At 61.0% G+C, this 26,568-nt stretch overlaps 9 protein-coding genes across 9 annotated transcripts; 5 read left to right on the forward strand and 4 right to left on the reverse strand.

The window, feature by feature from the left end:
* Positions 1 to 128: 128 nt before the first annotated feature.
* Positions 129 to 626, forward strand: SDRG_14903 (hypothetical protein; the record flags this gene model as incomplete). The annotated part of the gene is made up of 1 exon (XM_008621063.1): positions 129 to 626. The coding sequence occupies one exon, from the start codon at positions 129 to 131 to the stop codon at positions 582 to 584; it is 456 nt and encodes a 151-aa protein (XP_008619285.1). The 3' UTR covers positions 585 to 626.
* A 271-nt stretch (positions 627 to 897) lies between these two features.
* On the forward strand, positions 898 to 1,302 carry SDRG_14904 (hypothetical protein). Its single transcript, XM_008621064.1, has one exon. The coding sequence runs from the start codon at positions 949 to 951 to the stop codon at positions 1,234 to 1,236; it is 288 nt and encodes a 95-aa protein (XP_008619286.1). The 5' UTR covers positions 898 to 948; the 3' UTR covers positions 1,237 to 1,302.
* Positions 1,252 to 4,840, reverse strand: SDRG_14905 (hypothetical protein). The gene is made up of 2 exons (XM_008621065.1): positions 4,267 to 4,840; positions 1,252 to 4,214 (listed from the first exon to the last, which is right to left on the reverse strand). Exons 1-2 carry the CDS (start codon positions 4,781 to 4,783, stop codon positions 1,375 to 1,377), a joined length of 3,357 nt encoding a protein of 1,118 aa, XP_008619287.1. The 5' UTR covers positions 4,784 to 4,840; the 3' UTR covers positions 1,252 to 1,374.
* Positions 4,841 to 6,348: 1,508 nt separating this feature from the next.
* On the forward strand, positions 6,349 to 7,308 carry SDRG_14906 (hypothetical protein; the record flags this gene model as incomplete). Its single annotated transcript, XM_008621066.1, has 1 exon — positions 6,349 to 7,308. One exon carries the CDS (start codon positions 6,349 to 6,351, stop codon positions 7,243 to 7,245), a length of 897 nt encoding a protein of 298 aa, XP_008619288.1. The 3' UTR covers positions 7,246 to 7,308.
* A 105-nt stretch (positions 7,309 to 7,413) lies between these two features.
* SDRG_14907 (hypothetical protein) lies at positions 7,414 to 10,681 on the reverse strand. The gene is made up of 7 exons (XM_008621067.1): positions 9,898 to 10,681; positions 9,571 to 9,848; positions 9,448 to 9,525; positions 9,246 to 9,401; positions 8,232 to 9,197; positions 8,110 to 8,184; positions 7,414 to 8,063 (listed from the first exon to the last, which is right to left on the reverse strand). The coding sequence occupies exons 1-7, from the start codon at positions 10,661 to 10,663 to the stop codon at positions 7,482 to 7,484; spliced, it is 2,901 nt and encodes a 966-aa protein (XP_008619289.1). The 5' UTR covers positions 10,664 to 10,681; the 3' UTR covers positions 7,414 to 7,481.
* A 1,400-nt stretch (positions 10,682 to 12,081) lies between these two features.
* SDRG_14908 (hypothetical protein) lies at positions 12,082 to 13,353 on the forward strand (the record flags this gene model as incomplete). The annotated part of the gene is made up of 2 exons (XM_008621068.1): positions 12,082 to 12,951; positions 13,006 to 13,353. The coding sequence occupies 2 exons, from the start codon at positions 12,082 to 12,084 to the stop codon at positions 13,351 to 13,353; spliced, it is 1,218 nt and encodes a 405-aa protein (XP_008619290.1).
* A 754-nt stretch (positions 13,354 to 14,107) lies between these two features.
* On the reverse strand, positions 14,108 to 22,148 carry SDRG_14909 (hypothetical protein; the record flags this gene model as incomplete). Its single annotated transcript, XM_008621069.1, has 16 exons — positions 21,814 to 22,148; positions 21,709 to 21,771; positions 21,618 to 21,667; positions 21,426 to 21,573; positions 21,213 to 21,377; positions 20,888 to 21,161; positions 18,348 to 20,837; positions 18,153 to 18,325; positions 17,450 to 18,091; positions 16,896 to 17,299; positions 15,668 to 16,829; positions 15,460 to 15,623; positions 15,169 to 15,409; positions 14,544 to 15,120; positions 14,295 to 14,485; positions 14,108 to 14,244 (listed from the first exon to the last, which is right to left on the reverse strand). Exons 1-16 carry the CDS (start codon positions 22,121 to 22,123, stop codon positions 14,108 to 14,110), a joined length of 7,191 nt encoding a protein of 2,396 aa, XP_008619291.1. The 5' UTR covers positions 22,124 to 22,148.
* Positions 22,149 to 22,785: 637 nt separating this feature from the next.
* SDRG_14910 (hypothetical protein) lies at positions 22,786 to 24,162 on the forward strand. Its single transcript, XM_008621070.1, has 6 exons — positions 22,786 to 22,830; positions 22,880 to 23,131; positions 23,179 to 23,277; positions 23,321 to 23,696; positions 23,740 to 23,841; positions 23,890 to 24,162. The coding sequence occupies exons 1-6, from the start codon at positions 22,798 to 22,800 to the stop codon at positions 24,102 to 24,104; spliced, it is 1,077 nt and encodes a 358-aa protein (XP_008619292.1). The 5' UTR covers positions 22,786 to 22,797; the 3' UTR covers positions 24,105 to 24,162.
* Positions 24,163 to 24,230: 68 nt separating this feature from the next.
* On the reverse strand, positions 24,231 to 26,342 carry SDRG_14911 (hypothetical protein; the record flags this gene model as incomplete). Its single annotated transcript, XM_008621071.1, has 1 exon — positions 24,231 to 26,342. One exon carries the CDS (start codon positions 26,340 to 26,342, stop codon positions 24,231 to 24,233), a length of 2,112 nt encoding a protein of 703 aa, XP_008619293.1.
* Positions 26,343 to 26,568: the final 226 nt, after the last annotated feature.

The following is a 26,568-nucleotide window of genomic DNA, read 5'->3' on the forward strand; positions in this document are numbered from 1 at the left end:
CTCGCCCACGGCGTCGACCACCTACTAGCACCGGCAGCTGCCAACCGCCAAATACCAAGAAACCCCAACCCTTTCCTTAGAGTGGGACGCTGATCGGGTCGCAACTTGAGATGCATTTCGCTATTAGCATGTCCGAGAGCAGCATCCTCCCAGGCATCCTCCTGTACGCATCGGTACTCTGCATGTGCTGTCCGGTGGCGGTGTCGCTCATCGCGTGTGTGCCCAACTGCTGTCTGCCGTGGCGTCTCGACGCGCCGGCTCCGATCATGCGGCCGACAGAGCCCAAGGACATGACGGACGAAGGTGAGTACAGCTACTACTTGCGTCAACACACGCGCGTGCAGAAGCGTGAGAACGCCATCTTCAACGAGATGACCAAGCACGTGTCGTCGATCGGGCTCGTCGCCTTTGTCCCAATCCTATTCAAGAGGCATTTCTTCGTCGTCCTGCTCACCGTTCTCTGCGTTGCCGTGCACGGTCGCCAGTACATCACCCTTGACGCCGCCCGTCGAACGCTTGCGCTCGAGCGACAGCTCTGGGCCGCTGCCAACGCCCGCGTCCGCGACTTTCTCGAGAATAACTAGCTTTATGCACAAATATATAGTCGCTGGCTCAACCAACGGCGTGGCCTCGTGTCCCGACGCGTGGAATACGCAGCAACTTGTCCTGGGCCAGCACCCAACGACAAGACATGAGCGAGAATCATCAAGGCGATTACTCGTCTCTGCAAGCAAATAAGAGAGCGCAAAGCCAGCTCCGAAGCTCCTGCACTAGTATGTCCCAGGTGACAACCGCCCGGCACGACAATTGCTGTTGCGAGGTCCCCTTGTGCCCCGGAGCACAGGCAACAAGGCCATGATGTCCCAGACCATCACTATTTGACGTCCTACATGCATTCCGCCAGGGCGCGAGGTGAGCTGCAAACCCAAGTGCATTGATCAATACGAGATGCGCTACGTGGCCACGTACCTCCTTCTCTCGCTGCAGACAAGCGACGTGACGCGCGCGGCCATGGAGCGCGTCTTGGCCGCTGCCAACGTCGACATCGATTCCGATCGCCTCGACCTCTTTTGGGCAGCCATCCAGGACAAGGACATCGACGAAGTCCTTGCGCACGGCTGGCAATACCGCTTAGTACCACCGACCAAGACACGACAAACGCGCTACGTCTGCGACTGTTGCTACGGCTTGACCACCCACATTGCGCGATTGCATGGCGACGCTAGCGACTACTAGACAGTACATCATAATGGAATAGCATAGCTCTATGTCTCGAACGAGCGGACCCTAACCCTCGAGTCGTAAGAGCACTCGACCAATCAAGCGACTTTTGTCCCATGCGCGAAAAACCAAACGAGATGCATTCAACGCAGCTTAATGCAGGTCGGTAAACACGTCGGCGCCTCCACTCCGCGCAAACTCCTTGTCTTCGGGCGTCTCGTCGTCGTCGTTGCCCGTGATGGGCGAGACGGGCACGCTCGAGTCGGAGCTGCTCTTGCCGCTCGGCGCCTTGTTGGTGCGAATGAAGAGCGCCGTCTCCTTGGGCTTGACGTACCCGCCGCGGTAGTAGCTCGACCCGGACGACGGCAGCGACGGGCCGTAGACGTGCATGGCCGCCGCCGACGGCGTGCCACCAATGCCCAGCATCTCATTGTCGGTCGCTTGGTCGATGAGCACTTGGAGGGCGATCGACTCTTCTTTCGAAAGCACTTTGAGCGGCACGCGCGCGTCCGCCACCACGAGCCGGTCGCCGTACGTGGCGAGCGACGGCACGTTGTGAAAGCGGAGGCCTTCGTCGCGGCGGATCCACGGGGTCTCTTGAATGTCGTTGACGTCAACGTCGGACGTTTGCAGCGGCTTGGCGATTTGGATGGCATCGCCAGGGATCCCAAACACTTTCTCGAGCTCCATGAGCAGTGCGTCCATCCAGTGGATGCCGGGCGTCTCGGGCGAAAATGAAATCTCGACGCGGCGCCCAAACCGGAGCGTCGACCGGTCAAAGAGCACGACCGAGAAGAGCGTGTGCGTCGACGGCAGCGTGTCGACCGCATCCAGAATCTGCACCGCAAACTCGCGGTTCTCATACAACGTGAGCGCCGAGGCTTCACCGAGCGTCAAGCCGTCCGACAGGACGCGCGAGAGGCGGCGGCTTGAGAGAAGGTCCCGCAGTCGGAGGTACTTGGCGGCAGGGTACGTGGCTTGCAGCGCCGTCAAGATCCGCGCCTTCATGTCGGCGACCGGCGTTGCGCTCGAGACGATGAGCTTGGTGCAGAGCGAGAGCTCGTTCGTGTGCATCCACGGCGGCAGCACGACGCTCGCTTCGTCCTCGTCGGTCGCCTTGGGCGTAAACAGATGGACTTGCACCGAGAACTCGCCAACGCGCAGCGGCGTCCCGAGCACGACGTACACGTTGCTGTTGTCCATGAGCGTGAGGTTCTTGAACGACGTATCCATGGCCTTGAGCTCCTGGCCCTTCTCTGCGTTGCGACAGAGCTTGAAGGCGTCGTGCTCCAAGTGGAAGAAGGCGCAGAGCTTGTCCTTGAGCACCTGGAGGTTCTCGCGGCGGTCGACCTGGAACGGCCAGCTCATGCCACCTTCCTTGGCATCGACGCCCTTGGCCGCCAGCAACGTCTTCTCCTTTGTCTTGACCTGGAGCGTGATCAGGTGCGCGCGGGCCTCAAAGTGGTCCTTGGCCAGCGACCAGTGCATGAGGTTGTCGCACTCTTCCACGTAGAGCTCAATGCCCTGGCGCAGCTTGAGATCCATGCGCAGCGTCTGCTGCAGCGTCGCCTCGTCGTTATTCGGGTTGAGGATCGTCGTCACGATCGACCAGTAGCTCGACGAGCTCATCTGCAGGACGCGCAAACGGTCTCTCTCGATGCCAAACTTGGTGCTGAGCAGCGCAATCAAGTCGCCGAGCGTCGCTTCTTCCGGGACCTGTACGCTTACGGGCGGCTCGGTAAAGTGCTCGGGCGTCGTCGCTGTCGACGGCACGTAGCGCCGCAGTAACAGCTGGAGGGCGGTCGGGTCGTACGCCTCCCACGCCTCGTCGACGCTCGCGCGGACTTCGAGGTACAAGGCGCAGTGCGCGTAGATTTGCAGCTGGGCGAGCGAGCACATCTCGCGGCCGTCGTACGTCTCGAGCGGCAAGCTCGTGTACTCCGAGTAGTTGCGCAGTCGGGCGCGGTCGCTCGGAAGGTCGAGTCCGAAGAGCGTCTGGGCCTGCGCCACGACGTCGCTCAGCGGCAGCAGCTTGGAGACATGCAGCGTCTTGTGGCTGCCGTCGTAGAAGAGCTTGAGCGGAATGAGGCGCGCACGCTCCTCTCTCTCCTTCTCTTTCTCGAGCCGCCGCACTTCGTCGGCCTGGATGAGCTCTTGGAGAAACGACGGCAGCGCGTCGTCGGGCAGGAAATGGCCGTTCCGCCGGGCGTCGACCTGGCGGTACATGAGCATGTAGGCGCACGTCGAGTGCGACGACCGGTAGTAGTAGTTGCCACTCGATGCGACCGGCGACGCTGCCGGGCCCCACGCCGTGCGCACCTCGGCTTCCGTGATCTTGGAGACGTTCGAGTCGTTGAAGTTGTACCACGAGTCGTCCTCAAACGACTTGATGTACGCGTAGTAGTGCCCGCCCATGGCGCTGCCCGAGTGAATCAGCACTGAGAAGAGCTCGTAGACGAACGGCCCGTCCTCCGCCAGCGCATCGACGTCAAAGTCCGGGTGCCACGTGTCTCGGACAGCGTCCTCGTCGTCGTCCGTGTCGTCGAGCGAGACGCGGCGCGGCGCTGGCGGCGGCGTCTCCTCCGAGAGCTCGAGGCGCTCGAGCGACATCTTGCGGGCGATCGCACCCGACGTCGGGTCGTACGTGTTCATGTTGAGGTACTTTGGAAAGGTCACTTGGTTGTTGAGCTTGATGCGGTTGAACGTGACGTAGTCAAAGTCGAAGCGCTTGAGCTGGAGCGAGAGAAGGTACGGGAGCTTGGCAAACTTGAGGCCCTTGATCGCGTCTTGCTTGCTGGCGCACTTGTCGCAGTCCCACTGATTGTCGCCCGAGAGCATCTCGGGCTTGAGGAAGAACTCGATCGCTTCTTCGACGCTGCGCATCATCTGCGTCGAGCCAAACGGCCGGATGACGAGCGAGAGGTCGAGAAAGTTGTCGAGGCGACTGCTCTCGTTGCCGCACTTGGCGCACTGCACATAGTCCTTGAGCGTGCCTAGGACGATGCGCCATGAGGCCAATATGCAGATATGGCGAGCAAGTATTGCCTTGGTAGAGCTCGTTGACCATTTGCTCGTCGGGCGTGCCCTTGAACGACTCTTCCAGCGCGTCAAAGAGCACGCGGCAGAGCTCCTGCACGTCGTGCTGCTGGAAGACGTCCGACGAGTTCCAGCCGAAGCTCTTGGTGAGCGCCTTGGTGTCGATGGCCTTGCGCTCCTTGCTCATCTGGAGATTCGCAAACAGCTTTTGGAGCTGGAACGGAATGTTGACGTCGAGGTCCGTCGTCGCCGTGAGCTTGGACTGGTACAGCCGGTTGCGGAACTCAGGCGTCATGTACAGCGTCTGGAGCAGGCTGTTCATGTAGCAGGTCGCGCCTTGGTTGCTCAGGCCGCGGTAGCGCTGCGGCGCCGGCGGCGCGTACGCGTAGGAGGTCGTCGTCGTCGTCGTCGTCGTCGGGTACGGCGCCGGGTGCAGCACGATGGCGGTCGAGCTCGGGCGGACATCGTCTTCGTCGTCGAGGCCCTCGCGCACGGGCGACGTGCTCACGTCGCGGAAGCGGTCCATGGTCGTCGGCTGGGAATCGGCTAATGGCGAGTGATGGTGCCCCGGGGCGTCCCCGGCCAATTGTATTGTCGCATAATGCATACAAACACCTATATATTTTAATTCGACGACGATTTGCATGCCTGTGTGGATCTTTGGGAAGTGGCAGCGGAGCGCCAGCCCATGGCAGTGATGGCCCAGGCGCCAATGACGGCCTTGGCCGCAAGACCATGCCCGACCGATGGTACGAAGGGCTTCCTACCATCAAGACGAGGTACTGGTGAAGGCGAGAAGGTGCGATGGGGCAAGACGGCCGACTGCTGTCGGATTGTCGAAGGACCATCGCCCAACAAGAAGTACGATCCATGACCCTCGGTGATGGTCGTGCAGGTTAACCAGCGCAATGACCACCGGCTAGCACGAGACACAGAGGTGGGCAACGACGACGAGCTCACTCTGCGCACTGGCAGGTTGTTACCTTTGCTGATGGCGCTCAATCTAGTGGCCTCGTGCAACCTCGCAACCGTGTACGTGATAGACTAATACAAGCTTCGCTTGAGCACACAAGGCACTACATGTATGCTACGAATCCTAGCTACGTTGGTTCAGTGAATGCACGGGCGTCGTGCGACCAAGTCTTGGCGAAGCAAGTCGGCTTGGCGCCAAACAGTCGGAAGCGCCATCTTCTCACACAAGAGACCGAACGAAGTGAATTATAGGAGCAAAGGTCGAGCATTGCCACATTCAGCTTCTTCCGTCGGCTGGCCACGGGCGCGGAGGATGCGGCGACGTCGTGGGCCCTATACGACCTGGCGACCGTCGCTCGTTTGCGCGTGGCCACGCAACTCACCAAGGTCAGAACAACATTGTGGTGTCCTCACTAGCAGAACGTGGAGCACGAGCACGTAGCGGCGGTGGCGCAGAAAGAGCTTGAGGCTTGCAGATGCGTGGAATGAAGTACGCCATGTCCAAGCCCTCGACGACGTACCCGGCGGCATCGAGCACCTAGTTTCTCGTGCAAAAATGTTTGCTTGCTGTAGACGAGAAGGCGGCCGACCGTCGGATCCTCAGCGCTGGGCTCATGCACCCGCGGCGCCACGACGAAGTGCTCCAGCCACGCCTTGATGTCCGGCGTCGAGATGCCCGAGAAGACTACGAACGGGTCCCGCACCGCGTCGCCCTCGACGTCCACGGACGGTGCGTCGTCCAGAAGCGCTGCCTCGATCGTCGTGGTGTACACCTTGGCCGCCAAGACGTTGGCCGGTGCAATCGAGCGGTACACCGGCATGGCTGCCTCGTTGACGGCTTGTGCGTGTGCGCGGTCGGCTAGCTCTCTGGTTAGGTCGACGTCGCAGACCATGGTCTCGGTGCTGCGGATGTGAGCTGTCCAATCACAGTCCCGTCTTGATACGAGCGCAGTGAGCCTAGCTTCATATTGTTGGTCAGGTGCACGACAGCATTGGGGAAACTCGAGTTTGAACGTCCATGATTCCGTGATTGGCGTATCTTTATCCGGATCCGGTTTGCTTAGAAAGTCCAACAACCGAAGCGCCCGTTGCTCGACCCGAAAGTCTCCATTGTCGACGATGCAGACCGACAAGCAAGTTGCTGCGGAACGCCGCGCGTTGGCCAACGCCGTGCGGCAGCGCTACCGGGCAATCGCGCCTCCCCAGGTCGTGGCTGCCGAAGATCGTCTCAAGGAGATTGAAGCTGCCATCATCAGCGACGCGCCGAGTCTCGACGTCGACGGCGACGTGTCGTGGGGTCTGACCGTCGTCCTCGAGCGCGTTTCGGTTGCCGACCTCAAGCGTTGGTTTCTTGAGGTGGGGGCCGCTCTGCGCCCGTGGGTGCATGAGCCCTGCGCCGACGACCCGAGTCTTGGCCGCCTCGTGGTCTACAGCCGGTATACCTTTTTACACGAGCACACGGCCCGATCGGTCATGAAGCTCCTCGAGACGCAGATCCACGCCGTCATGGGCTCCACGGCCGACTTGGACTTTCGCTTGCACTGTTTCGTCGACCCGTGCACAGTCGGTACCTGCTTGCAGCTCTCCACCGCCACCATCCTGCCTCGCTCGCTTGCTGTCGGTGGCAGCGTCTTGGATGCTGGGGATGGCCAGCCCTTCCCGCCCTTTGTCTTTGAGGTTGCCGGCCAAAACGAGTGCCTCAGCGACATGCGCTCCAAGCTCACTCGGTGGATGGACGGCACGTCGGTGCAAGTGGCGCTCGGCATCAAGATTTTCCTCCGGGACGCCCGCTACGTGCTGATCCTTCACGTTCGCGGCCAGCCGACGCAGGAAGTACAGTTTGGCCGGAACAAGGGCCTGCACTACGGCGCCGTCGTGTCGTTTCCCGCTGGGCTTTTGTACCACGGGAGCGCGCTGCCCGATGCCTGGGTCGGCCGCGAACACAAGGAACTGCAGCTGGAGTTGCTCGTGCTGCGCGAAATCATCGCCTACAACCCCAACAACCCTCGCTACTAGCTCAAGGAGGCTGGTTGTCATATCGTAGGAGCAACGCCATCAAGACCAGTAATGTCAGTGGGACCTGTTCTGGTTGATTTGGCGCCTGCGCTTTGACCGAGGGCTCACGAGTTGGTCGACGACGTTGGAGAGGTCTTCTGGGTGGCGTCAAGCAGGAGCATCGAGACATTGGCGCTTACATGCCACATGTGGGATGGCTGGCTGAAGTGGTATTGATATTACATAGTAAACTAAAACTAGGGGGCGGGGGACGTCCCCGCGAGGGTCTTGAGGCGCGAGTGCAAGGACGCAAAGTTGGTGTTGCCGTCGTAGAGCCGTCGCATCGTCGGGATCTTTTTGACGACGCTCGAGGGCTCGTTGAGACCCTTGCGCCGGACGGGCAGACCCGACCGCTTCTTACTACTACTACCTTGCGTCGGTGGCTTGACGATACTTGCTGCATCGTCCACTGTCTCGACACGCGGCGTCGCCAGGGGCACCACGTTCTCCTTGTCGACGTCGAGAGGACCTCCGAGGATCTCGTTGAGGATGTCTTGGACGCCGGTCTCAATCTCTGCGTGGCCGCGGTTGCTGCACTTGGCTGCGCTGCAGGCACACTCGAGTCCGCACACGCCGCCGCGGGACCTGCACGCGCACATCTTGGTGGCGCACTTGCCTTGGCACTGGCAACAGCTCGTCGGGTCTGCTGAGACCTTGGGTTGCTTTTGGCGCGGGTGGTCCGTGTAGTCCGAGTCGTTGTCGTCTTCGTCGACCTCGGGGCCGCTCGAGATGCCGCCTTCGTCGTCGACCACCAGCGAGTTCGTGGGCATACTCGACTTCTACGGTAAGGCAGTTCATCGACCGCCTGTCGAGCCTCCGTCGTACCTTGCGCCGCTTGGTCTCGAGCTGTGCTTTCAGCGCCGCAATCTCGTCCAAGAGCTCGCGCTCGCGATTCGCTTGCTACGCGAATCGAAGTCCACCCAGTCCCTCGCACACAAGAAACGTACCATCGTGGACGCAACCGCGACCGAGTTCTCGGCGCTGGCTTGCGCCACGAGCTGCGTCTCGGCAGCGACGAGCTGTGTCTCCATGTCCTTGAGCTCGTCGCTCTGCTTGGCCGACGAGACCGCCACGTCAAAGAGGCTCCGGATGATCTTGTGGCAGCTTGCCACGTCCGGCACACAGAGCTTGCTCGCGCCGCGCTGCCGCTTCTCGACCAGCTCGAGCTTTTGCTGGAGCTTGCGGATCGTCTTGTTCTTCACGTCGAGCGCCGCTTCCAACGTGGCGCGCTTGGCGTCGTCGTCATGGCTCTCATTTGCTGGCGGCAGCTGGCTGAGCTCGAGAGCGAGGGCCTTTCGCTGGTCAAACTCAGTTTGCACGGCGGCTTTGGCGCCCTTGATCGTGAGCGCAACATCGAGCACATCGTGTACGAGCGCCTTCTGGTCGTCGACAGCAACGATCGGACGGCTCGTGTGGAGACCCGTCTTTTGCTTCTTGTTGGCTTGGATCTTGGCGAGCTCGTCGTTCTTGCGCTTGAGGAGCGACGACTGCTTCTCAAACGTCGTCTCGAGCTTCTTGAGCTGCATGTCCTTCTTTACATCGCGGCGCTGGAGCTGCATGAGCTTGAGCTCCTGGTCGCGCTTCTCCTTCATATGGTCCTTGGCTTCCTGCGCGAGCTGTCGCCGGAGCTGCGCCTTGATCTGCTTGAGGCTCGCGAGCTCCTGCTGCAGCGACGTGATCTTGAGGAGACCTTGCGCATGCAGCTTTTGGAGCCGCTTGACTTCTTGCTCGGCGGCCGTCGCGACCGCGAGCTTGGACTTTTGACGCGACGGCGTCATGTGCGCGCACGCTTCGACCTGCGACGCGTACTGCGCCTGGAGCGTCTGCAGTCGGACCTCGATCGAGTCGGTCGATGTCTTGGACTGCAGAGCGTTCATAATGACCTCCTTCTCGGCAATGACGCCGTCAATGTTCTACTCGCCGTCATGAGCCGACAAAGAAGCATCACAAGCTGAGTCAACCTCCATGTCGTGCATCTCGGCGGCGACAGCCTGCGAGACAGCGTCCGGGTCGTGCTCGTGGTTCTGCGCGAGGGCCTTCCACTGGTCTTTGGCCTGGCGCAGCTGGTGCAGCTGGTTCTTCAAGCTGCTCAGCTCGGCGTAGAGCTGCTTGACGTCCTACGCTGCGGTATGAGTACATCCATAGTCGTTCTCAAGAGGCAACCGCTGGGATCGCCATGACATCGCGCTGCTGGAGCAGCTGCAGCTTGAGCAGTTCGACTTGGTGGCGCAAATACACAATCTACGCTCATGATACAAGTGACCGCGGACGCGGAGCGCGAGGTACCTCGCTGTCGGCAGGGTCGCGGTTGACCACGGCCGCGTTCTGGATGCAGCGCGCTTGCTCGGCGTACCGCAGCGTGCTCGTTGTCTCGTCGAAGTTGACGTCGGCAGGGCTCACGCACGCGATCATGACGGTCTTGCTGTTGCCGCCGAGGCTGTCTTGGAGCAGCCGCGTGAGCTTGGCTTCGCGGTACGGCGCAAAGGCGGGCTTGCCCTTCTTCTTCTCGCTGAGGCACGTAATGACCTTTCCAAGCACGAGCAGCGCCTTGTTGATGTGCACGCCTACAGATGGCTGCCATCGCCATGCTTGATGGCAGGACGAGAGGCGTACCTTCCTTGAATCGGTCGCCTTCGGTATGCGTCTTCTTGGCGCGCTCCGAGCCGGCGAGATCCACGAGGTGGAACTTGGAGAGCTTGGAGGGCTCCGTGTCGGACGCCGGGTGCTGCTGCATGGTCAGCGTGCAAATGGCGTGGGACCGGCTGCTCGTGTCGTTCATGCTTGTCGAGGCCGTCGCGCGCTGCTTGCCACCGCGCACGAGGAGGTCCTTGACGTCGTCCAGCGACGCGACCGTGTGCTCGGACAAGCCCATAACGACCACGCCTTTCTTGGGGTCGTCGCTGATGCGCAGGCTGTCGGGCGGCCCATGCGCCAGAAGATCAAACACTTCTTCGTTGAGAATCTCGAGGTACGAGAGCTTGAGCACCGTCGTCGTCATCTTCGTGTCGAGGAGCGTCGCGGCGCGGGCAAAGACGTCGGCCATGACGCTCGGGATGACGCCATTCACGCCGCTGTCAAAGTTGGTGCCCATCGTGTACGTCTTGCCCGAGCCGGTTTGTCCGTACGCAAAGATGGTCGCATTGTAGCCGGCGAAGAAGCCATCGAGGAGCGGCGCGGCGCTCTTGGCGTACACGTCGCCGTGGCCGACGGCCGGGCCGAAGACGTGGTCAAAGGCAAAGGTCTTGGGCCCAAGCGAGACAGTCGTCAAGTCGAGGCTCACGGCGCTGGCGCTACCCTGGGCCTTCTCGGCGCTGCTCATCGGCCGGACGCGGACGACGACCTTGACGCCGTCGTCGGGCCGCGCTGCGCTCGCCGTCATCGTGCCACCCAAGGTTTAAAATCGAGACTGGCCCGTGATTGGACAAAATTTAAATAGCCCGCCCTGCACATATCCGGAATTATCCGGAAAGATTTGACAGGGCAGACAACAGCGCATCGTCACCACCTCTCCGCGTACGATTCGCAGCACCGAGAGCCAGGTTTGCGACGCCGGTCATGCCAGAGAGCTAAGAACACGAGGTGTGCCGTGAGCCCATCGAGACGCCTCGGGCCCGAGGCTAGCACACTATGGCAAGGGAATACCAATAACAAAAATTCCCTTGACCGATGGAGCAAAGTCAAATTTACCATTGTGATTGAAGTACATCATGTCTTCCGCTTGACTTGCGCCGGCGGCAAGCCACGCCCGCCAACACAGCGGCGACTGGAAAGCCTGCACGAGTTGGTTGCGTGGTGGTCAACGTGACATTCTACCACCGGTTGGCCGCGGACGTAGAGCACAAGCACATAGCGACGGCCTCGCGCGTTCACCTTGATACCCAACGCCACTTGCACCGACGTTTCGTCCATCCATCGAGCGAGCGTCGCTCAAACTCTCATTCTTGTAGAAGATCTCCAGCATCAAATGTCGGGTACGGCCCAGCACATCGCCGCCAACGACGAGTCCCAACGGCGTCAACGAGTCGGTGGCGTGCGGACACTGCCGGCGACGCGGCACAAGCGTCGACCCGTCGCGAGTTATTCGTCGTCAAGTTGGAAGCGAGTCATGTCGCGCAGCTGGTAGTCGATCATGGCCATGACGCGAGTGGTCGTGGACAAACGTGTGTTTGCTGGAGGCCACCAGTCGCCCGACTACCGGAGGGTCCATCGACGGCTCAAACACCGATTCGAGTTGACTTGATGCTACTGCGCCAGCTCATCGCCCAGCCCCAATGAGCTCTCTAATGCTACTACTGTAGCTAAACCGTAACAGCGTGTCAGTGATCAACCTCGAGATTGTTTGGGGGCGTCAGCTCTGCCTAGCCCTTGCAGCTCGCTCAGAGTGTACGTGCGTATTCGCGGCGTATCGCCATGTTTGGCCAGACCGGTAGGCGCTTCGAGCAAAATCCAAATGGTTTTGAGATTTTGAGATTGAGGCGCGAGAATGAGTTGCGTGCGTTCAGCTTTAGCATCAGTTTCATTTTAGCAGCATATACAATATGGAAACCGATTTCAAAACACCCAACCAAGCCGCACCAAAGAGTCGATGAGCCGGCCTCGCCGACGGTCCTGCACTTGGACCACGTGCTCACGAGCATCGTCCAGTGCATCGCAGCGCCATGCACGGTCCACGCCTTTCTATCGGCGCTGCCGGCCTCTGCGCGCAGCCCGCCGCTGGCCGCGCTGCACGAGCTGCTCGACCACCCGCTGCGCATGACACGGATTTCTTTTGGCTGCGAGCAGCGTGCGAGGAGCCGCATGTGGCCTCTGCTGGATCTGGAGGAGCTCACGCCCGCGGCTACCGCTCTCTTGCGCGACGCGATGCCGGTCATTCCGGCGGCCGCCGGCTCCAACAGCAGCGACGGTGTGCCACCCGATGTCGACGCCTTGGCGTGGCTTCAACTGTGGAGCACCAAGCTCACGCGCTATACGCACAGGTACCCTCAAGATCTATGGGACCTGCCGCGCTGCTGTGCGATCTTGCGCGAGTGCATTCACCTGACGGACGTCGATCTACCAAATTACACGTCGGTCCTTGAGGCCGTCACGACACCCGCGCACCGCGTCGCATCCATCACAACGCCATGCATCGAGACGGACACGAGCTTCCTCATGGCCTTGGGCCGATGGCTCGAGTCGAAGCACGCCTCGTCCTTGACGCTCGAATACCAACACACCGATCACCGAGCCGCAATCAGCGCGGCGCTGGCGCCAATGCTCGCCAAGACAACGTCGCTTAAGCGTGTAATACTGTACAGTAGCGCGCCCGGAGTTGTCGCACCCCTCGTCGCCGTCGCGCCGTCGTTCAAGCGCCTGAAGCAATTGGACATCTCGGTGGACGAGGCCGACAAGGCCGCGTTGGTGCAGTTTCTGCAGCGTCTCAACAGCGCCAAGCTGTCGTCGCTGCGCGTCGTCTGCGAAGAAATGAACCTCAGCCCGCTCTTGCGCGTTCTGGCCACGTTCCTAGCGCTGACGTTCCTCGAGCTCCGAGACGGCTACTTCGTGTCGAACGTGCTCCCAGCCGCCGGAGGTTTGTTTCCGCCGACGCTCCGGCACCTCGTTCTCGACAGCACGCGCTTCAACGCAGACTCCTGGCGCGTCTTCGCCGCCCACGTCCCGCCCACGTGTGTTCTCGAGGATCTCTCGATTCAATTTTGCTTGCTGAGCACCAGCGTGTTCTAGGCCATGATCGTCTCGTTGGGCGACTGGATTCGCCGGGGCCTCCGGCAGATCACCTTTCAAGAGTCGTACCTCGGGGACGAAAAAATCGAGGCGCTCGCGACGGCGCTGTCGCACGCAGCGAGTCCCGTCGGCGTCGTCATCGATATCGACGACACAGATCTCTCCCGGTCCACGTTTGTCCACGTCGACCGCGCCCTTGCCACCTGCCGTGGCATCTCGATCGCACTCTCGCCGCTACGGGGGCTCTTCAACCCCCAGCCTCCGATTCGATATGTCAAGCACCGCTATGAACACGACGGAGACCGCGTCCGCCGTATCGTGCTTGAGAGTCCCGCGCTCACCGCCTAAGAATCCAATCAGAAACGATCTGTCTTAGTCCGTTGAGTTTGAGGGTTTGGGGAAGACGCCATATTCCTAACCCCTGTCAAGAGCTGGCCAACGCAAAACTCGGTATGGATAGGACCAAGCCTAGATATGCAAAGCAAGACAGAGACTAGCTTTCGAGTAGCCATCGGCGTTGATCTATCAATGTATCAATACAAGCTAAAACGCCATGAACGACTTGGCACTGCGTCGGACGACTCGAGGGCAGCATTCGGATGCCATCGTCACGTCGTTGCGATCGCGCCGCTCGACATGTGACCTGGAAATAGCTTGTAGAAGACGAACATGACCAAAGCCGCGTGAACATCGACTTGCGCTTCGTGCGTACCGTCTTGCGGGACCCGCGCGCGCGATCGGTGTTGTGAGCAAAAACGTCGGAAAATGCTGGGATTATTTTCAACGGCCCACTACAAGTCGCTAGTGATGGAGAGAGGCTGAACGTGCTGATTTGCGGCGTCCCTAGGCACTGGGTGATTTTTCAATGAATTGATTTGAATAAAATGGCATTTTCAAGAGAAACTCTGGGTTCAACATCGCAATATTCATTTAATTCAAGTCATGGAAGGTCGAAACCCGTCTTGAAGCATGCTCAGCGGCAATCGTTCGGCATTCACTGTGTAGACTTCCAATGGCCCCGTGAACGGTCGCCTGGGCTTGGAGCTTGCCTTGTGTGCGCCACTGACGCGGTCAAACCACTCGTTCTGGAGAAGTGGGTTTTCTACGAGAACGCTTGAGCTTTGGAGGACGCATCGTCGCGCGCACCGTCGTATTCGACCCAGAGCTTGAGCGACGGGGCAAAGTACCCGTCGAGGGCACTGATTTCGGCGCCGTACCGTTGCAAGAGCGCAATCACCTCTACATCGTTTTGACATGAGACGTCGTCTCATCTCCCGTCATGGTCGCACCGCGTTGCCCAAAGGCAAAGGCGTACACGAGGGCCGGCCCTTCGTCGACGCGGTACCCGAGGATCGACTCGCCGCCTCTGAGCACGAGGTACTCGACGAGCCTTGCTCGGCCGAAAATACACGCATGCTGGAGTACGGTCGCAAACTGAAAGGCAAACTCGGCCGGCGACAAGAGCGCTGCTGCGATGGATCTAAGGCCGCCACGTCATGAAACCGTCGATACTTTGATACATTCTTGATACAATGTACCCGGACGACCCGAACCGCTCCCAGTGCCGGAGAAGACAGAGCGTCATATCCTCGAGGCCCCGTAGCGCACTGTGTTGGATGGCGGCATCGATAAAGTCCCGGAAGAACGGTGTCTTGTCAATCGGGTGCACGAGGTCGCAGTTGCAGAGAGCGTCAACGATCGACACGTGGTTGAGGGCCACGGCCTGCATGAAGATGCGTTGGCGCGTCTCGAGGCCGCCGTCGCAGAGCAGCGGAATGAACCGAAGGAGCCGTAAGACGGTTGCTACCGTGGTGTCGATCCCGAGACGCGTAGCTGCTTCGAGCAGTGACGTCCTGGGCGTCACCCAGACCGCCAAGGTGGCTGGCGCCGCACGAAGCAGCGCCACCTCGACAACAGGGGCCGTCGCGTTGGCGTGAAGCGCCGCGCGGAACCAGCCGGGCAGCGGGTTCCAAGATAGCAGCGTTGCAATCACAAAGGGCTCCTCGACGAGGCGGTTTTGTATCGGACTCTGAACGTCGGCGCCGTGCTGTCCGAGGAGCTCAACGACATCGAGGTGCCCCAGCATGAGCGCATAATGCAGCGGGAGACAGCCATCTACCACAGAAAATGTAAGGAACCCGAAGGAACAAGCGTAGACCGTACGGCTATCGGCGACGTTGACGAGCGAGATGCACGCGGGAGTGGTGGACAGGAGGTCTAGCGCGTTGAAAAGGGCGGCAAAGTGCGCGAGGGTCCGTCCGTCCGATGAGCGCAGCTGCTGAATGTGCGCCGACGAGAGATTGAGCGTTGTGAGAAGCCACGCCACGACCTTGAAGTGCCCGCCGTCGGCGGCAATCAGCACGACCGAGATACCGTCGGTCGCGACCAGCGTCTCGGGTGGTGGCTACGACACGGTTTCTATTCAAAAGCATAGTTCATGCGCTGAGACAGCACCTGCTGCAGGACGAGGCGCACGACGACTGGCAAATGGTTGCCCTTGGCCGCTTCCAAGACCGGCGTCCAGCCTCGGGCGTTCCGAAGAGTACCCGCCGACGATCCAGCGTGTTGCAGAGCTTCGACGATGACCACGTGCCCTCGCTTCGCCGCGATGTGAAGCGCTATGCATCATGTCGTCGGTCGTCTTATGTAACAACCCGTCTACCTGTGTTGCCGTCCCGATCTGGTGCATCCAAGATCGACTGGAGCTGCGTTGGGCCGACGCGTTGCCAGAGCTGCAGCAAACCGAGATCGCCAAGGTGCGCGATAAGGTGCAGCGGCGTCTGTCCCCGCTTGTCATGGACGAGCGCGGCCCCTGTCTTAACACATGACATCGAAATACGCAGATCAACCAAGACGGACCTTGCTGCAGAAGACGCTGGACCACCGTAGCCTGGCCGTGCAGCACGGCGTAGTGCAGTAGCGAGCTGCCTGCACTCGCAGTCGTCGAGTCCAGTTGGCGCAACAGCGGCAGCTGAAAGGCTTGCAACAGGTGCAGTACAATGTTGTACCACTGAGCGTGAGCGGCGAAGAGAACGAAGCCCGCGACAAGGTCCACGGGCGTCGACAGCGGCAGCTGCGGCAAGAGCCCTTCGACCATATCGCGACTCGCTTGCTTCCAGTTTGTCATTGCGCTCTGAAGCGCCGGCCACACCTCGCGATGGTCCACGGGGGCCTTGGCCTACACTGCGCATGAGCCTCATCGCCACCGAAGGTGCATCGTGTACGGCTAGAAGGAGTTGAATCGCCGCCGCATTGTTGGTTCGAATGGCTGCGGTGTAGTACGCGTGGCCAGCAAAGCTGATAAATTGCACCGGAATCGGCTCCTTGGGGACGGCGACTTGAAACAAAAAGGCCAGCGTTGATACATTGATAGTCACGCTTTGGGTCGATGCCTTGACGACGGCTTCTTTTTGCGTCGGTGTGAGGCGCGGCCATATATTCTGTACGATGCGCGTACTTTGCATATCGTTTTGCTTGGCCGCCAGCGTCCACGGGCTCTCGCCGGCATTGTTGACCGTCTCCAGCGGCGCCCCGGCGGCGACGAGTGCCGAGACCGTCGCTTCGTCGCGGGTCGCCACCACAAGGTGCAGCAGCGTGTCGTTAGTCTCGTTGGTAGGGTGCGCCAGCGCATGCCCGACGTAGCACTGGACAATGCGGTGAATGGTTCGTTGGTGCTGGAGCGCACGCGTGCCATAGCTGGAGAACGCCGAGAGGTTGCGCCACGTACACGTTTCAAATCCCGCGACCCGGAGCGCGTCTGTGGCGTCGACCGAGTGCGACGGCCATAAAAAGGCGTTGAGCGACCGGGCGCGCGCTTGAAGCTGCTGGACGTTGGGTCGTATCGGTCGACAGCGGCCGTGGGCAGCCGGCGCCCCGGTACCCCGCTGCACGAGGGCCGGGAGCACCGACTGCGTCGGCGGCAGCGCCAAGACCAATGCTACAAAGGCATCGAGCGCCATGTGGGCACCGGCGTACCAGATCGGCGTTCGCGATGGCATGTTGGCGACGACAAGGTCCGGCGGGACGCCAAAGCTATGCACGAGCTTTTGAACGATGGCAACTTGGTTGGCGGCGGCGGCCCGGTGGAGCACAAGGCTGCAGGACGCGGCCCGACGAATCCACGTGGCGTACGGCTCGACACTGGCCTCTTGTAGAAGCAAGCAGTGTGACACGACGTCCCATAACTCGCGCGACGACGCCAAAATAAACGCTTGCAAAAGATGGTCAAACGTGGCGCCCCGGAGCGCCGACCACGACGGCAGCAGGGTGCGCAACACCGGAAGCGGCTCGCAACCTTGCAGTGCTGCAATGACCGTCGCAATTGTCGGAAGGCAGTGCGGGAGGAGTAGACATACCGCGTCGTTGTCGCTTGCGAAGGCTGCGTGGTCGAGGGCCGTGCACCCGCCGCTGTCGAGAGCAGCGAGGCGTGACACGCGTTCGTCACTCGTCTCATTTGGCATCGGCTGCAACAAGAGCGTGAGCAGCGACGTTTTGCCATCGCACGTTTGTGGCAGGCGCGCAGCGGTCGCAAGCGGTAGGTGCGGCGCGCGCAGTCCCGTCAGCGACGGCACGGTGGCGACGAGCCAAGTCACAACGTCATACTGCTCGTGTTGAAGCGCCAGCGTGAGCGGCGTGTGCCCCGACGCAGCAACGTCTTGCAGCGAGAGCCCGGCGCGGTGGTACACTTGCAACAGCGGTAGGCACCCGCGTTGACAGGCGATGTGCACAGCAGGCACGCCCGATGCGAGGCTCAGGCGGAGGTGGTGCACCATGTTGGTGTAGGCCCCCGCAAGGGAACGTAGCGACGGGGATCGAAGCGACGCCAGTTGCATCCAACCATTGAGGTGCGATTGCATCGGATGCACGTGCCTTGTCCGAGACGTTGTGGTCGTCGACGCGCCGAGAAGATACAGTTTGGCGGCCGTCACGTGTTGCCCGCGCACAAAGGCAAAGTAGAGAGGCGCTGCGTTCACGTAGCGACTGCGGACGACGAGGCCGTCGACGTCGACGCCGTTCGACGCCAAGAGGCCCACCAAACTGGCTTGGCCCGCGGCGGCCGCGAGGTGCATCGCACCAAGTGTCGGTCCTGCAGCGTTGGCACCTATATCATTATGGGCGTTTGGACCGCGATCGTGTGTAGTGCGTACGGGGAAACTCGATGCGGCGGTGCGTCAAGAGGCTGGTGGCGACCGACCAAAAGCCGACTTGACACGCTCGCGTGATCTCTTCCGCGGTCACGTGCAGCTTGAGCGTCTGCTCGATCTGGATGAGCTTGTCCGTGAGCAGCAGCGCCATGTCGTACAGCGTCTGCCACTGGCGCCTACCATCTTTCATGTCGAAACCGTGTCTTTGCGAGCAGCGACAAGTACCGCATGGCTTGTTCGTGGTGCGTAGTGTACATGGAGGCGGCAAGGCCATCGGACGCTGCCTCGTCGATCGTCTCGTCGTACGTGTGTTCTTGGAACGATGCGGGAGCTGCGTGCAGTGCCAGCGCCAGCGGCCCGCCGTGGCCCACCGCTGGCGACGTCCACATCATCCCAAACCACTGTCGTGTTGGCAGCAGTGGCAACCAGAGATTGACGTCCGCCCCGTGCTGCAGCAAGTACTGTACCAGCTCGATCGAGCCCGACCGAACCGCAAAGCACAGCGGCGACTCGTCCGTGACACACGCATGCAGCGTCGCACCGCGCGATAAGAGCAGCTGCACCGTGCTGAGGTGGCCGCGAAGACAGGCCATGTGCAGGGCCGAGTCGGCGGTCGCGCAGCTTGCGTGCAGCGTGTCGAACGGGACGCTTTCGAGGAGCACATCAAGCAGCGCATCGTGGCCGTGGAACGCAGCACATGGGATCGGGCGCTGATGCAAAGCATTCGCAATGTGCACGTTGGCACCGTACGCGAGGAGCGTGCGGACCACCGCGAGTGACGTCGACGACGCCTGGCAACACCGCTGCACCTCGGCCATGAGAAGCGTGTTGCCTGCCTCGTCGGTGGTTTCCAGCGCCAAGCGCTTGTGCTCCGCGAGAAGCTCCAGGACGCGCACCGCCATCGACGGCGCATGTGCGAGTTTGTGTAGCGCGAGATGGGCCAAAAGCAACGGCGTCGCCTCGCTTTTGCTCATATGCTCGAGCAGAACCGTCAGAAGGCCATGGTACCGGTGGTGCGTTGCCTCGAGGATCGCTGGGTCGACGTCAAATGTGGCGACCTTCCACCCGTGCAAGAGCGTCTCGATCGGAGTTGGGGTCTTGTCATTGTTGATCGGTCGCTTGAGAAACTGCCCGAGGCGGTGCGGACGCCGACGCTTTTGCGGGACAAGAGGCGGGTGCGCTTGCGTCTCGACGGCGTGCTGGACCAAGAGGGCACGCGCCACCGCGACGTTGCCAAGCACGCAGGCGAGGTGCAAGGGCGTATTCCCAAAGATGTCTCGGGTGCGATGCTCGTGGCCAAGCATGTACTGGCAAATGAGGAGCGCGATCGACGTCTTCTCGTGCTCGATCGCCACATGCAGCGCAGTCTTGCCGTTGACGTCGGCCACGTTTATGAGTCGCGGGTACTTGAAGAGAAGGCACTCGGCGATCCGGTCAAACCCGCGGGCCGCCGCTTTGTGCAGAGCCGTGGCACCCCGTTGGTTGGCGATGAACACGTCGGCGCCCTGCCGCACGAGGTAGTCGACGACGTTGTACCGGCCGCGCTCGGTTGCTTCGAGGAGCGCGGTGGACTGCAGAATCTCGAGCTGCACGTTCAGGTGCGGGATCTTCTTGCTCTCAAGCAGGTGTTGGATTCGAGGCACAAGGCCGGCGCGCGCGGCTTCAAACACCGAGCCAAAGACGCGCTCCTCCATCGCATACACCGAGTGTCCGTAGATGTCCTGTGCATGCCACCACGCCGGCGGCGTCCGGTCCCACAAGAGATCGACAACTTGTTCACCGTTCTCGTACCGGGCAAAGATGCCGTTGGAGATGTCATACTGCGTCGCCACGTGCAAGAGTGCGAGGTGCAACGGTAGCTGGTGGTGCACGTTGAGCGCCGTGGGCGACGCACCGTGGGCAAGGAGCCGGCTCACGGCCTTGAGCCGCCCATAGCTTGCGGCCAAGTGAAGGGCAGTGTTGCGCTGGCTGTCGAGCACATCGACGAGCACCCGCTCACTTAAGAGGAGGTCCAGAAGCTTGGCGTGGCCAAAGAGCGCCGCATAGTGCAAGAGCGTTCTGCCCATGCAGTCGGGTTGGTTGAGGACGCGCTTGTCGGGCAGTGTCGGCAGCAGGATGCGCAGAAGCTCGACCGGGCACTCGGTGGTCGAAATGGGGAGGTCGAGGACCCGGGGCACCGGCGGCGGCGTCTCTAGCCGCAGCCAGAGCAAGGGAAACACTTGGATTTGGTCCGACTGAAGCGGGATCGACGAGCTCTTCTTGCACCAATCACCGTGCGCAGCGTGACCGTTGACGACGTGCCATTCGCCGGTGGTTGCAGTTGTCCGCACGGTGCCCAGGAGACGCGAGTAATACCGCGACGGGTGCGCGTGACGTTCGATGAGCATCGTCGGTGGATGGTGCGGCGCCGGTGACGCCTCGGTCTCCTCGAGCTGCGTCTCCATCGCCAAGAGCCGCAACTTGGACTGCAGACTTGGTAGCTTGGGGTTGTGCGAGAGAATGAGCCCTTGGGTGTCCTTGACGACGAGGCCTGTGGCGCCACCGTGGATAACGAGGGGCTTGGTTTCCTTGCGCAGCCGAGACACGAGCTGGCGGCGGGATTTGGCCTGCAGCGTCCGTTGGTTCACGAGCCAGTCGCCGCACCAGTACTGACACAGCCGCCACACGTACGCGTCCGGCGCATGCAGCCTACGTATGCATCCTTGTCGTTGTCGGTTGCAGCGAGGTGAAAGCCGTACCGTAGGCGCAGATGCTTGTACAAGGGCGCGACGTCACGAACCTTCTTGGTGAACGATGGCAGCGTGTAGTGGTGGTGCTGAAACTGAAAGGCGAGCAGCGGGCGCTGTTGGTTCGGGTGCGGGTCGCTCGTGGGCTCTACCGGCGTTCGCTTGGTCTCAGCGCTGTATGCGAGCTCGTTGCGCTGCCAGTGGCGGCCGGGCGTCCCGAGGACAGCAAACGGCACGAGCTCCCAGGCTTTCACGTCGCCTTCCTTGGCCCGCGCCACGGGGCGACCTACGTAGTGTCGAAAAATTCTGGACAAATCGACAAAAATGTCTAATGCACCGTGACTGAGAAACTCAAACGCAGCGTCGAGGTGCCCGAGTTGCGCCGTTGCCATGGCCCGGACGCGATCCACGGAGGCCGAATGCAGCTCGTGCACCGAGTCAAACTCAATGTAGCCGAGGAGCGACGACGATTTTTCGAGCGCTACGTAAAGCCGCGGGCGCGCTGCCACAGACGATGCCATCAAAGTCGGGTGAAGAGGAGCTGCAGTACCTTCGCCTGTGCACGCTTCAAGGTAGCTGAGGAGACCAGGATGCCCGAGAACCCACGCGCAAAACGTCGCCTTGTCGACGCTGTCTTGGCGTTTGGGGTCGGTCGCCATCCCAGCCTGCGCGAGCTTTTCGATAGTGTCGGCGACACCCTATAAGAATATGACATGCTACCTAAGAACATAGAGTGACGCACGATGTTTGTTTGCGTCAGCTTGATAATGCTGCGGGCGACGGCTTGGAGCACTACGCCACACGCTGAGAGCCGCTTGCGCATACTTACATACGCAAAAAGAGGCTAGGCGGCGAGAGACGACCCGTGCTCTGCGTGTCGACCACGTCGAACAAGACTAACCAGAGGCTTTAGTTTCGATGTGGAGCAGTGCACGTACAGGCCACCCGCTGCGCCATCGTGGCTTGGCAGAGAAGGATCAAGCACACAAAGACCTCCATCATGTCGACGACGGGCACGGCAGGCGACGCGCGGACCTTGGCAGGCGCAAAGACACGAAAGCAGAGCGAGACGAACGGATCTGGGAGTGCGCGCCCGAGGACGAACCCGAGCTGTTCCATGGTCACGCAGTAGCGCAGGGTCATGTGGCGGTATTTTTTCAGGACGACATGAACGTCGAGGACGTCCCAGTCCCGGAGCACACGGCGCAGGTCGCCTTGGGCGCGCAGTGACGACGGGGCTGATCCCATGGGTGCCGGTTGGCCAATGAGGCGTCTGATTGGTCGGTGCGCGATCTTGAACGGTCACTTTGCACTTTGGGTGTCCTTTCTACCTTTCCAATGGATCAAAACACACATCTCGCGGCCGAATGCGTCGAGTTGTGCGTCTCGGCGGTACGCTCGACGCTGAGCAGCTCGGCGCCATTGCTCGCCAGTTCGCACCACGCGGGGAGGTTTTTTAACCGAATAAATAACGTTTGTTAATAAAGGACCTCGTGGTGGATTTATTTGCGTGTCTAGCTCGATCGGGTCAACGCCAAGTCGCCATTGTAGCAGCTGGTCATTTGAGCTGGAGTTACGACGCGAGGTTTTCTGGTCCAGTGCATGTCTAGTACGAACAAGGAACCCTTCGGTTCTGGCGATACCAGAGCCTGGCTAGACGAATAAATCCACTGAAAATTTGTTGAGAATGGCTGCACGTAACCAGGCGCGTGACGAACCCTTGGGTCGCCGTACCACTGTCACCCAGGGTTGACTCCTGGACTTCCACCTGCTTGGGCGTTTGGCGCCATCGATGGGGAGTGGGATAGGGTAGGACATGACCTTGTTGAAGTTGCTATGTAGCTCCGATGAACATCATAGTCTGCACCTCGGTTCGAGCACTTGGTCGACGATGCTGCAGATTTTGTTTCGACACATTTGCAATGCTCGCTTGCTGTTTGTTTTTGCTGGCGACGGTAGCGCACGCTGCTGTTTCTAACATCGACTCAGGTTCACGCATCGTAGATGGCTGGAGTCTTTGCCCAAAGCTTGCATCCGCGCACGTCTCTCTCGGCGAGCGGCGCCAGTGCGCTCGACTTCACCGTCTTGCAGATTGCCGACATGCACTACACGGGCGATTCGAGCTTCCGATGCGGCGACCCGCCGCCGTGCACCGAGGCCAACACCACGGCCTTCATTGAGGCGCTTCTCAAAAAGGTCAAGCCGGACCTCGTTGTCTTTACGGGCGACCAAGTCGAGAACCATCTCCTCCAACACGTATATCCATACGCTCCCACGTTCTTTGCTCATATACTGCCACGTAGAACCTCTCGGAGGTCAAGACCGCCATTGACGCGTCCATTCGGCTCGTGATTGCCCATAAGGTGCCGTGGGCTTTTGTCTTTGGCAACCACGACGAAGGGGTAGGCATAAAGTTCCAGCGACACCGAGTCACCGGGGTTCTAGGCGTCCATGCCACGACGCGCCATGTTCGACTATATGGCCCAGCAGCCGTATGCGGTGGCCCGTCGCGGCCCGAATGACGTCGGCGGCGTCGGCAACTACGTGCTCAACGTCACCGACACGAGCAACGCCACCGTCTTTCGCCTCTACTTTATCGACACGCGAAACACAGACGAAGTGATTGCGCCGGCGCAGGTGGCCTACCTCCGGGCAGCGGCACCGACAGCACCACTGGCGCCGGCCGTGTTCTTTCACCACATTCCGCTGCCCGAGTACCAGCTCGGCTGGATGGACAAGCTCTTCCACAAACACGTTGGGCACCGCGGCGAAACCATTTCCAGCGGCCCCCAAGCCGGTGTCTTCAACGCGCTCGTCAAGAGTACGTCGTGTCGACTTGTCATGGTGCTGATCGGCGATCCTAGTGGGCGACGTCAAGGCGGCGTTCGCGGGTCACGACCACCTCAACAACTACTGCATTTTGCGCAAGGGCATCCAGCTCTGCTACGGCGGTGGCGTCGGCTACGGTACTTTCAATACGACAAAAACTGTGATCACGACCGTGACGGTACTAGGACAAGCGTATGGCAACCCGTCGGTCGCCCGGGCCGCCCGCGTGATCCAGTGGCGCCGAGACGACCGCGCTGAAACCATCACAACGTGGCGCCATCTCGACGACCGCGACGTGACCAAGACGACGCCCATGACCTTGTACGCGTCCTCCTCTTCGACGCCATACACCTTAGCTGCACTCCCGGTGGTGCTCGTCGCCATTGTCCTGGCACTCTAGTGCCCAATGTCGACGCACGTATTTATCACGTAATACTATCAATATTTCAACGATCCAGCAAATCGACGTAGCCACTACTACTGACAAGTTGTCGTCAGCAATTCAAAAAGGGTAGTCTTCGACACATTAGACGGTTGTTGTGCCGTAGGCCATCTCCGAGAGCTGGCGCATGGCGTTGTTGGCGTGAGCGCCAAAGACCCACGTGTCAGGGATGTTGTCGGGGTGCAGCGCCGTCAATGACGAGAGCAAGACGCTCAGTCGCGACGGTTCATCGTCGCTCGCGTCTTCGGACGCACTTGTCGGCGGCAGTGGCGGCGCGTTCGGGTCCCGAGCGAGCACCTTGGCGAACGCCGAGTCTCGGTACAAGACGTGCTGCTTCTCTTGCCGGTGGACTTGGTTCCACGCAAGCAGCGCAACCTTTTCCTTCTGGCTTGTGCAACTCGAGGTGCGAATGCGGCGACGGGACGCAGTCGCGGGGCACGCAAAGACGTTGACGAGCAGTTGGGACAAGTCGGGGAACTGCCCGGTCGCTTGGCCCCAAATGCAGTTGGGCAGCATCGTCTTGGTCATCGCAAACACATCGGTGGTCGCGTTGGTCCGGGCGCAGTAGAGACAAAACTGGGAGAGCGCCTTGGCTTCGAGCGCCCGCGACTTGCGGCAGAGCAGCGAGAGCCCGCGCCGGCACTCGCTCAGAAGCTCGTGGTTGAGATCGAGCATCGACGCGCCAAACCGCTCGACGACGACCGCGCGCAGCTGGTCAAAGAACGGGTCGACGCGGAAGGCGAGCGCGTGCACGGGCGAGTAGATGACCGCGATATGGTGCGTGAGGATGTCGGTCAAGGCGCGGGGATACTCGTGGTGCAGCGTCGAGACGAGCCCGCACGCCTCGTAGATGGTACTTGGCATCTCGAGAAAGGCCATTTTCAAATGCAAAAACACGGCGTAGATGGCCGAGAAGGTCGCTTCCGAGCTCTGGAGGTAGGCAATCGCTGCGTGGAGCGGCGAGAGCACGGCCAAGAGCGCCTTGCTCGCCTTCCAGAAGCCAACGTCGTGGATGATGCCCATCATAGCCGGGTCCAACCGAACGCTCGACGCGTCATTGTTGGCGATCGCAGCCGGCAGCGCCGTGATGACGCTCCGGAGCCGGTCCAGTGACGTCAGCATGTCGACAATCGAGGCAAAGGACTCGGGGCGGAAGATCGCCGGCAGCGACACGTCGTCGCGCAGGACGTGCTGGCACGTGTTCTCGAAAAGCGAGGCTAGCGCCGGGTCGTGGAGGCAGTGGAGCAGCGCAAGCGCCTTCTTGAGCTGCTGCTTGGGCCCTGGCAGCGCGCAGACGTCGCGGCAGACAGCGTGGAGCGCCGCAGCAATGTCGCCGTAGGTAAACTCAAATGCGTCCGGCGCGGTTTCCTTCTCGAGCAGCGACCGGACCACCGGCATGGACGGCCGGCCGTCGGCGCAAAAGGCGAGGAAGGGAAGCGCGGACGTGAGGTTCCAGAGGTCGCTGCCGTCGTGGCCGTCGGCGGGCGAGAGGAACGCTGGCGCCGCCGACGCAATCATGGCGCGCGCGTGGCGTCGGGCGGCAATGATGTGCACGGCCATGGACTCGGCGGAGTCGCTGGCAAGGACGTCGGCGCTCGGGATCGCGCACGGGAACGGCGTAAAGAGCGTGAGGAACGTCTCGCCAGGCGGCAGCGCGAGCACGCCGGCGCCGCTAGACGCAAGCTGCGACCGTATCGCATCGAGCTCCGTGTTGTACTCGGCGTCGAGGAGCCGTCCGTGGATGTCTACGGGCGTCGGCACGACAAAGTCGGGCGCGAGGACCTTGAAGAAGGCGAGGAACGCCGGGTGCTGGAAGACCGACGGGTCCATGGACGCGCTGAGGACGGCGCGGGTGAGGAGCTTCTCAGCCTTGGCCTGCTGCAGCGGCGCTTGCGGCGCGCTCGTGTCCTCTTGCTTGGTGCGCTTGGCGCTGTGCTGAGCAAAGGCCTCTTCCTTGCCAGCATCGTCGACACCGGCGCGGCGCTTGTGAGCCATGTCGACCGGCGGGAGGTGCTCGTCGGGCAAGAGCGCCGGGTCGCGCTTGCGGCAGATCTCGAGGTGGCGCTTGAGCGACGTCGTGACCGCGCAGACGAAGTTGGTGCAGAACTTGCAGGTCACGCAGGCCGTGACCTTGCCCGGGCGCATGACCGGCGTGTCATCGAACCACTTCCAGAGCGGATCGCGATGGCGGCCCATGGGGTTGTTGCTGGCAAAGTACTTTGCACGTTAAAAAAGCCACTGGCTATTTTCAAAGTTGCTCGCTCGAAATATTCGAACCTTGGTCACGATTGGTTGAAATTCAAAATTCAAAATGCACGCACGATGATTGGCTTGATGCACGCTGATCCTCTCCACCGTGTCGCGAGCTTACCCCACGCCTCATAGCCTCGCTGTACCCTCGAGCATAGCTAACTTCATCGAC

The sequence above is a fragment of the Saprolegnia diclina genome, assembly GCF_000281045.1.
Source record: "Saprolegnia diclina VS20 unplaced genomic scaffold supercont1.80, whole genome shotgun sequence".
Classification (NCBI taxonomy): Eukaryota; Oomycota; class Saprolegniomycetes; order Saprolegniales; family Saprolegniaceae; genus Saprolegnia; species Saprolegnia diclina.

Bases quoted from the DNA above. Each gene is read 5' to 3' on its own strand.
- SDRG_14904 (XM_008621064.1), top strand. From the start codon at position 949: ATGCGCTACGTGGCCACGTACCTCCTTCTCTCGCTGCAGACAAGCGAC.
- SDRG_14905 (XM_008621065.1), bottom strand. From the start codon at position 4,783: ATGGACCGCTTCCGCGACGTGAGCACGTCGCCCGTGCGCGAGGGCCTC. The intron at 4,215-4,266 runs GCAATACTTGCT...GCATCGTCCTAG, and splicing joins GGTCAACGAGCTCTACCAAG to GCACGCTCAAGGACTATGTG.
- SDRG_14907 (XM_008621067.1), bottom strand. From the start codon at position 10,663: ATGACGGCGAGCGCAGCGCGGCCCGACGACGGCGTCAAGGTCGTCGTC. The intron at 9,849-9,897 runs GTACGCCTCTCG...AGCCATCTGTAG, and splicing joins AGGCGACCGATTCAAGGAAG to GCGTGCACATCAACAAGGCG. The intron at 9,402-9,447 runs GTTGCCTCTTGA...ACCGCAGCGTAG, and splicing joins ATGTCATGGCGATCCCAGCG to GACGTCAAGCAGCTCTACGC.
- SDRG_14910 (XM_008621070.1), top strand. From the start codon at position 22,798: ATGCTCGCTTGCTGTTTGTTTTTGCTGGCGACG. The intron at 23,278-23,320 runs GTAGGCATAAAG...CCGGGGTTCTAG, and splicing joins TTGGCAACCACGACGAAGGG to GCGTCCATGCCACGACGCGC. The intron at 23,697-23,739 runs GTACGTCGTGTC...CGGCGATCCTAG, and splicing joins CTTCAACGCGCTCGTCAAGA to TGGGCGACGTCAAGGCGGCG.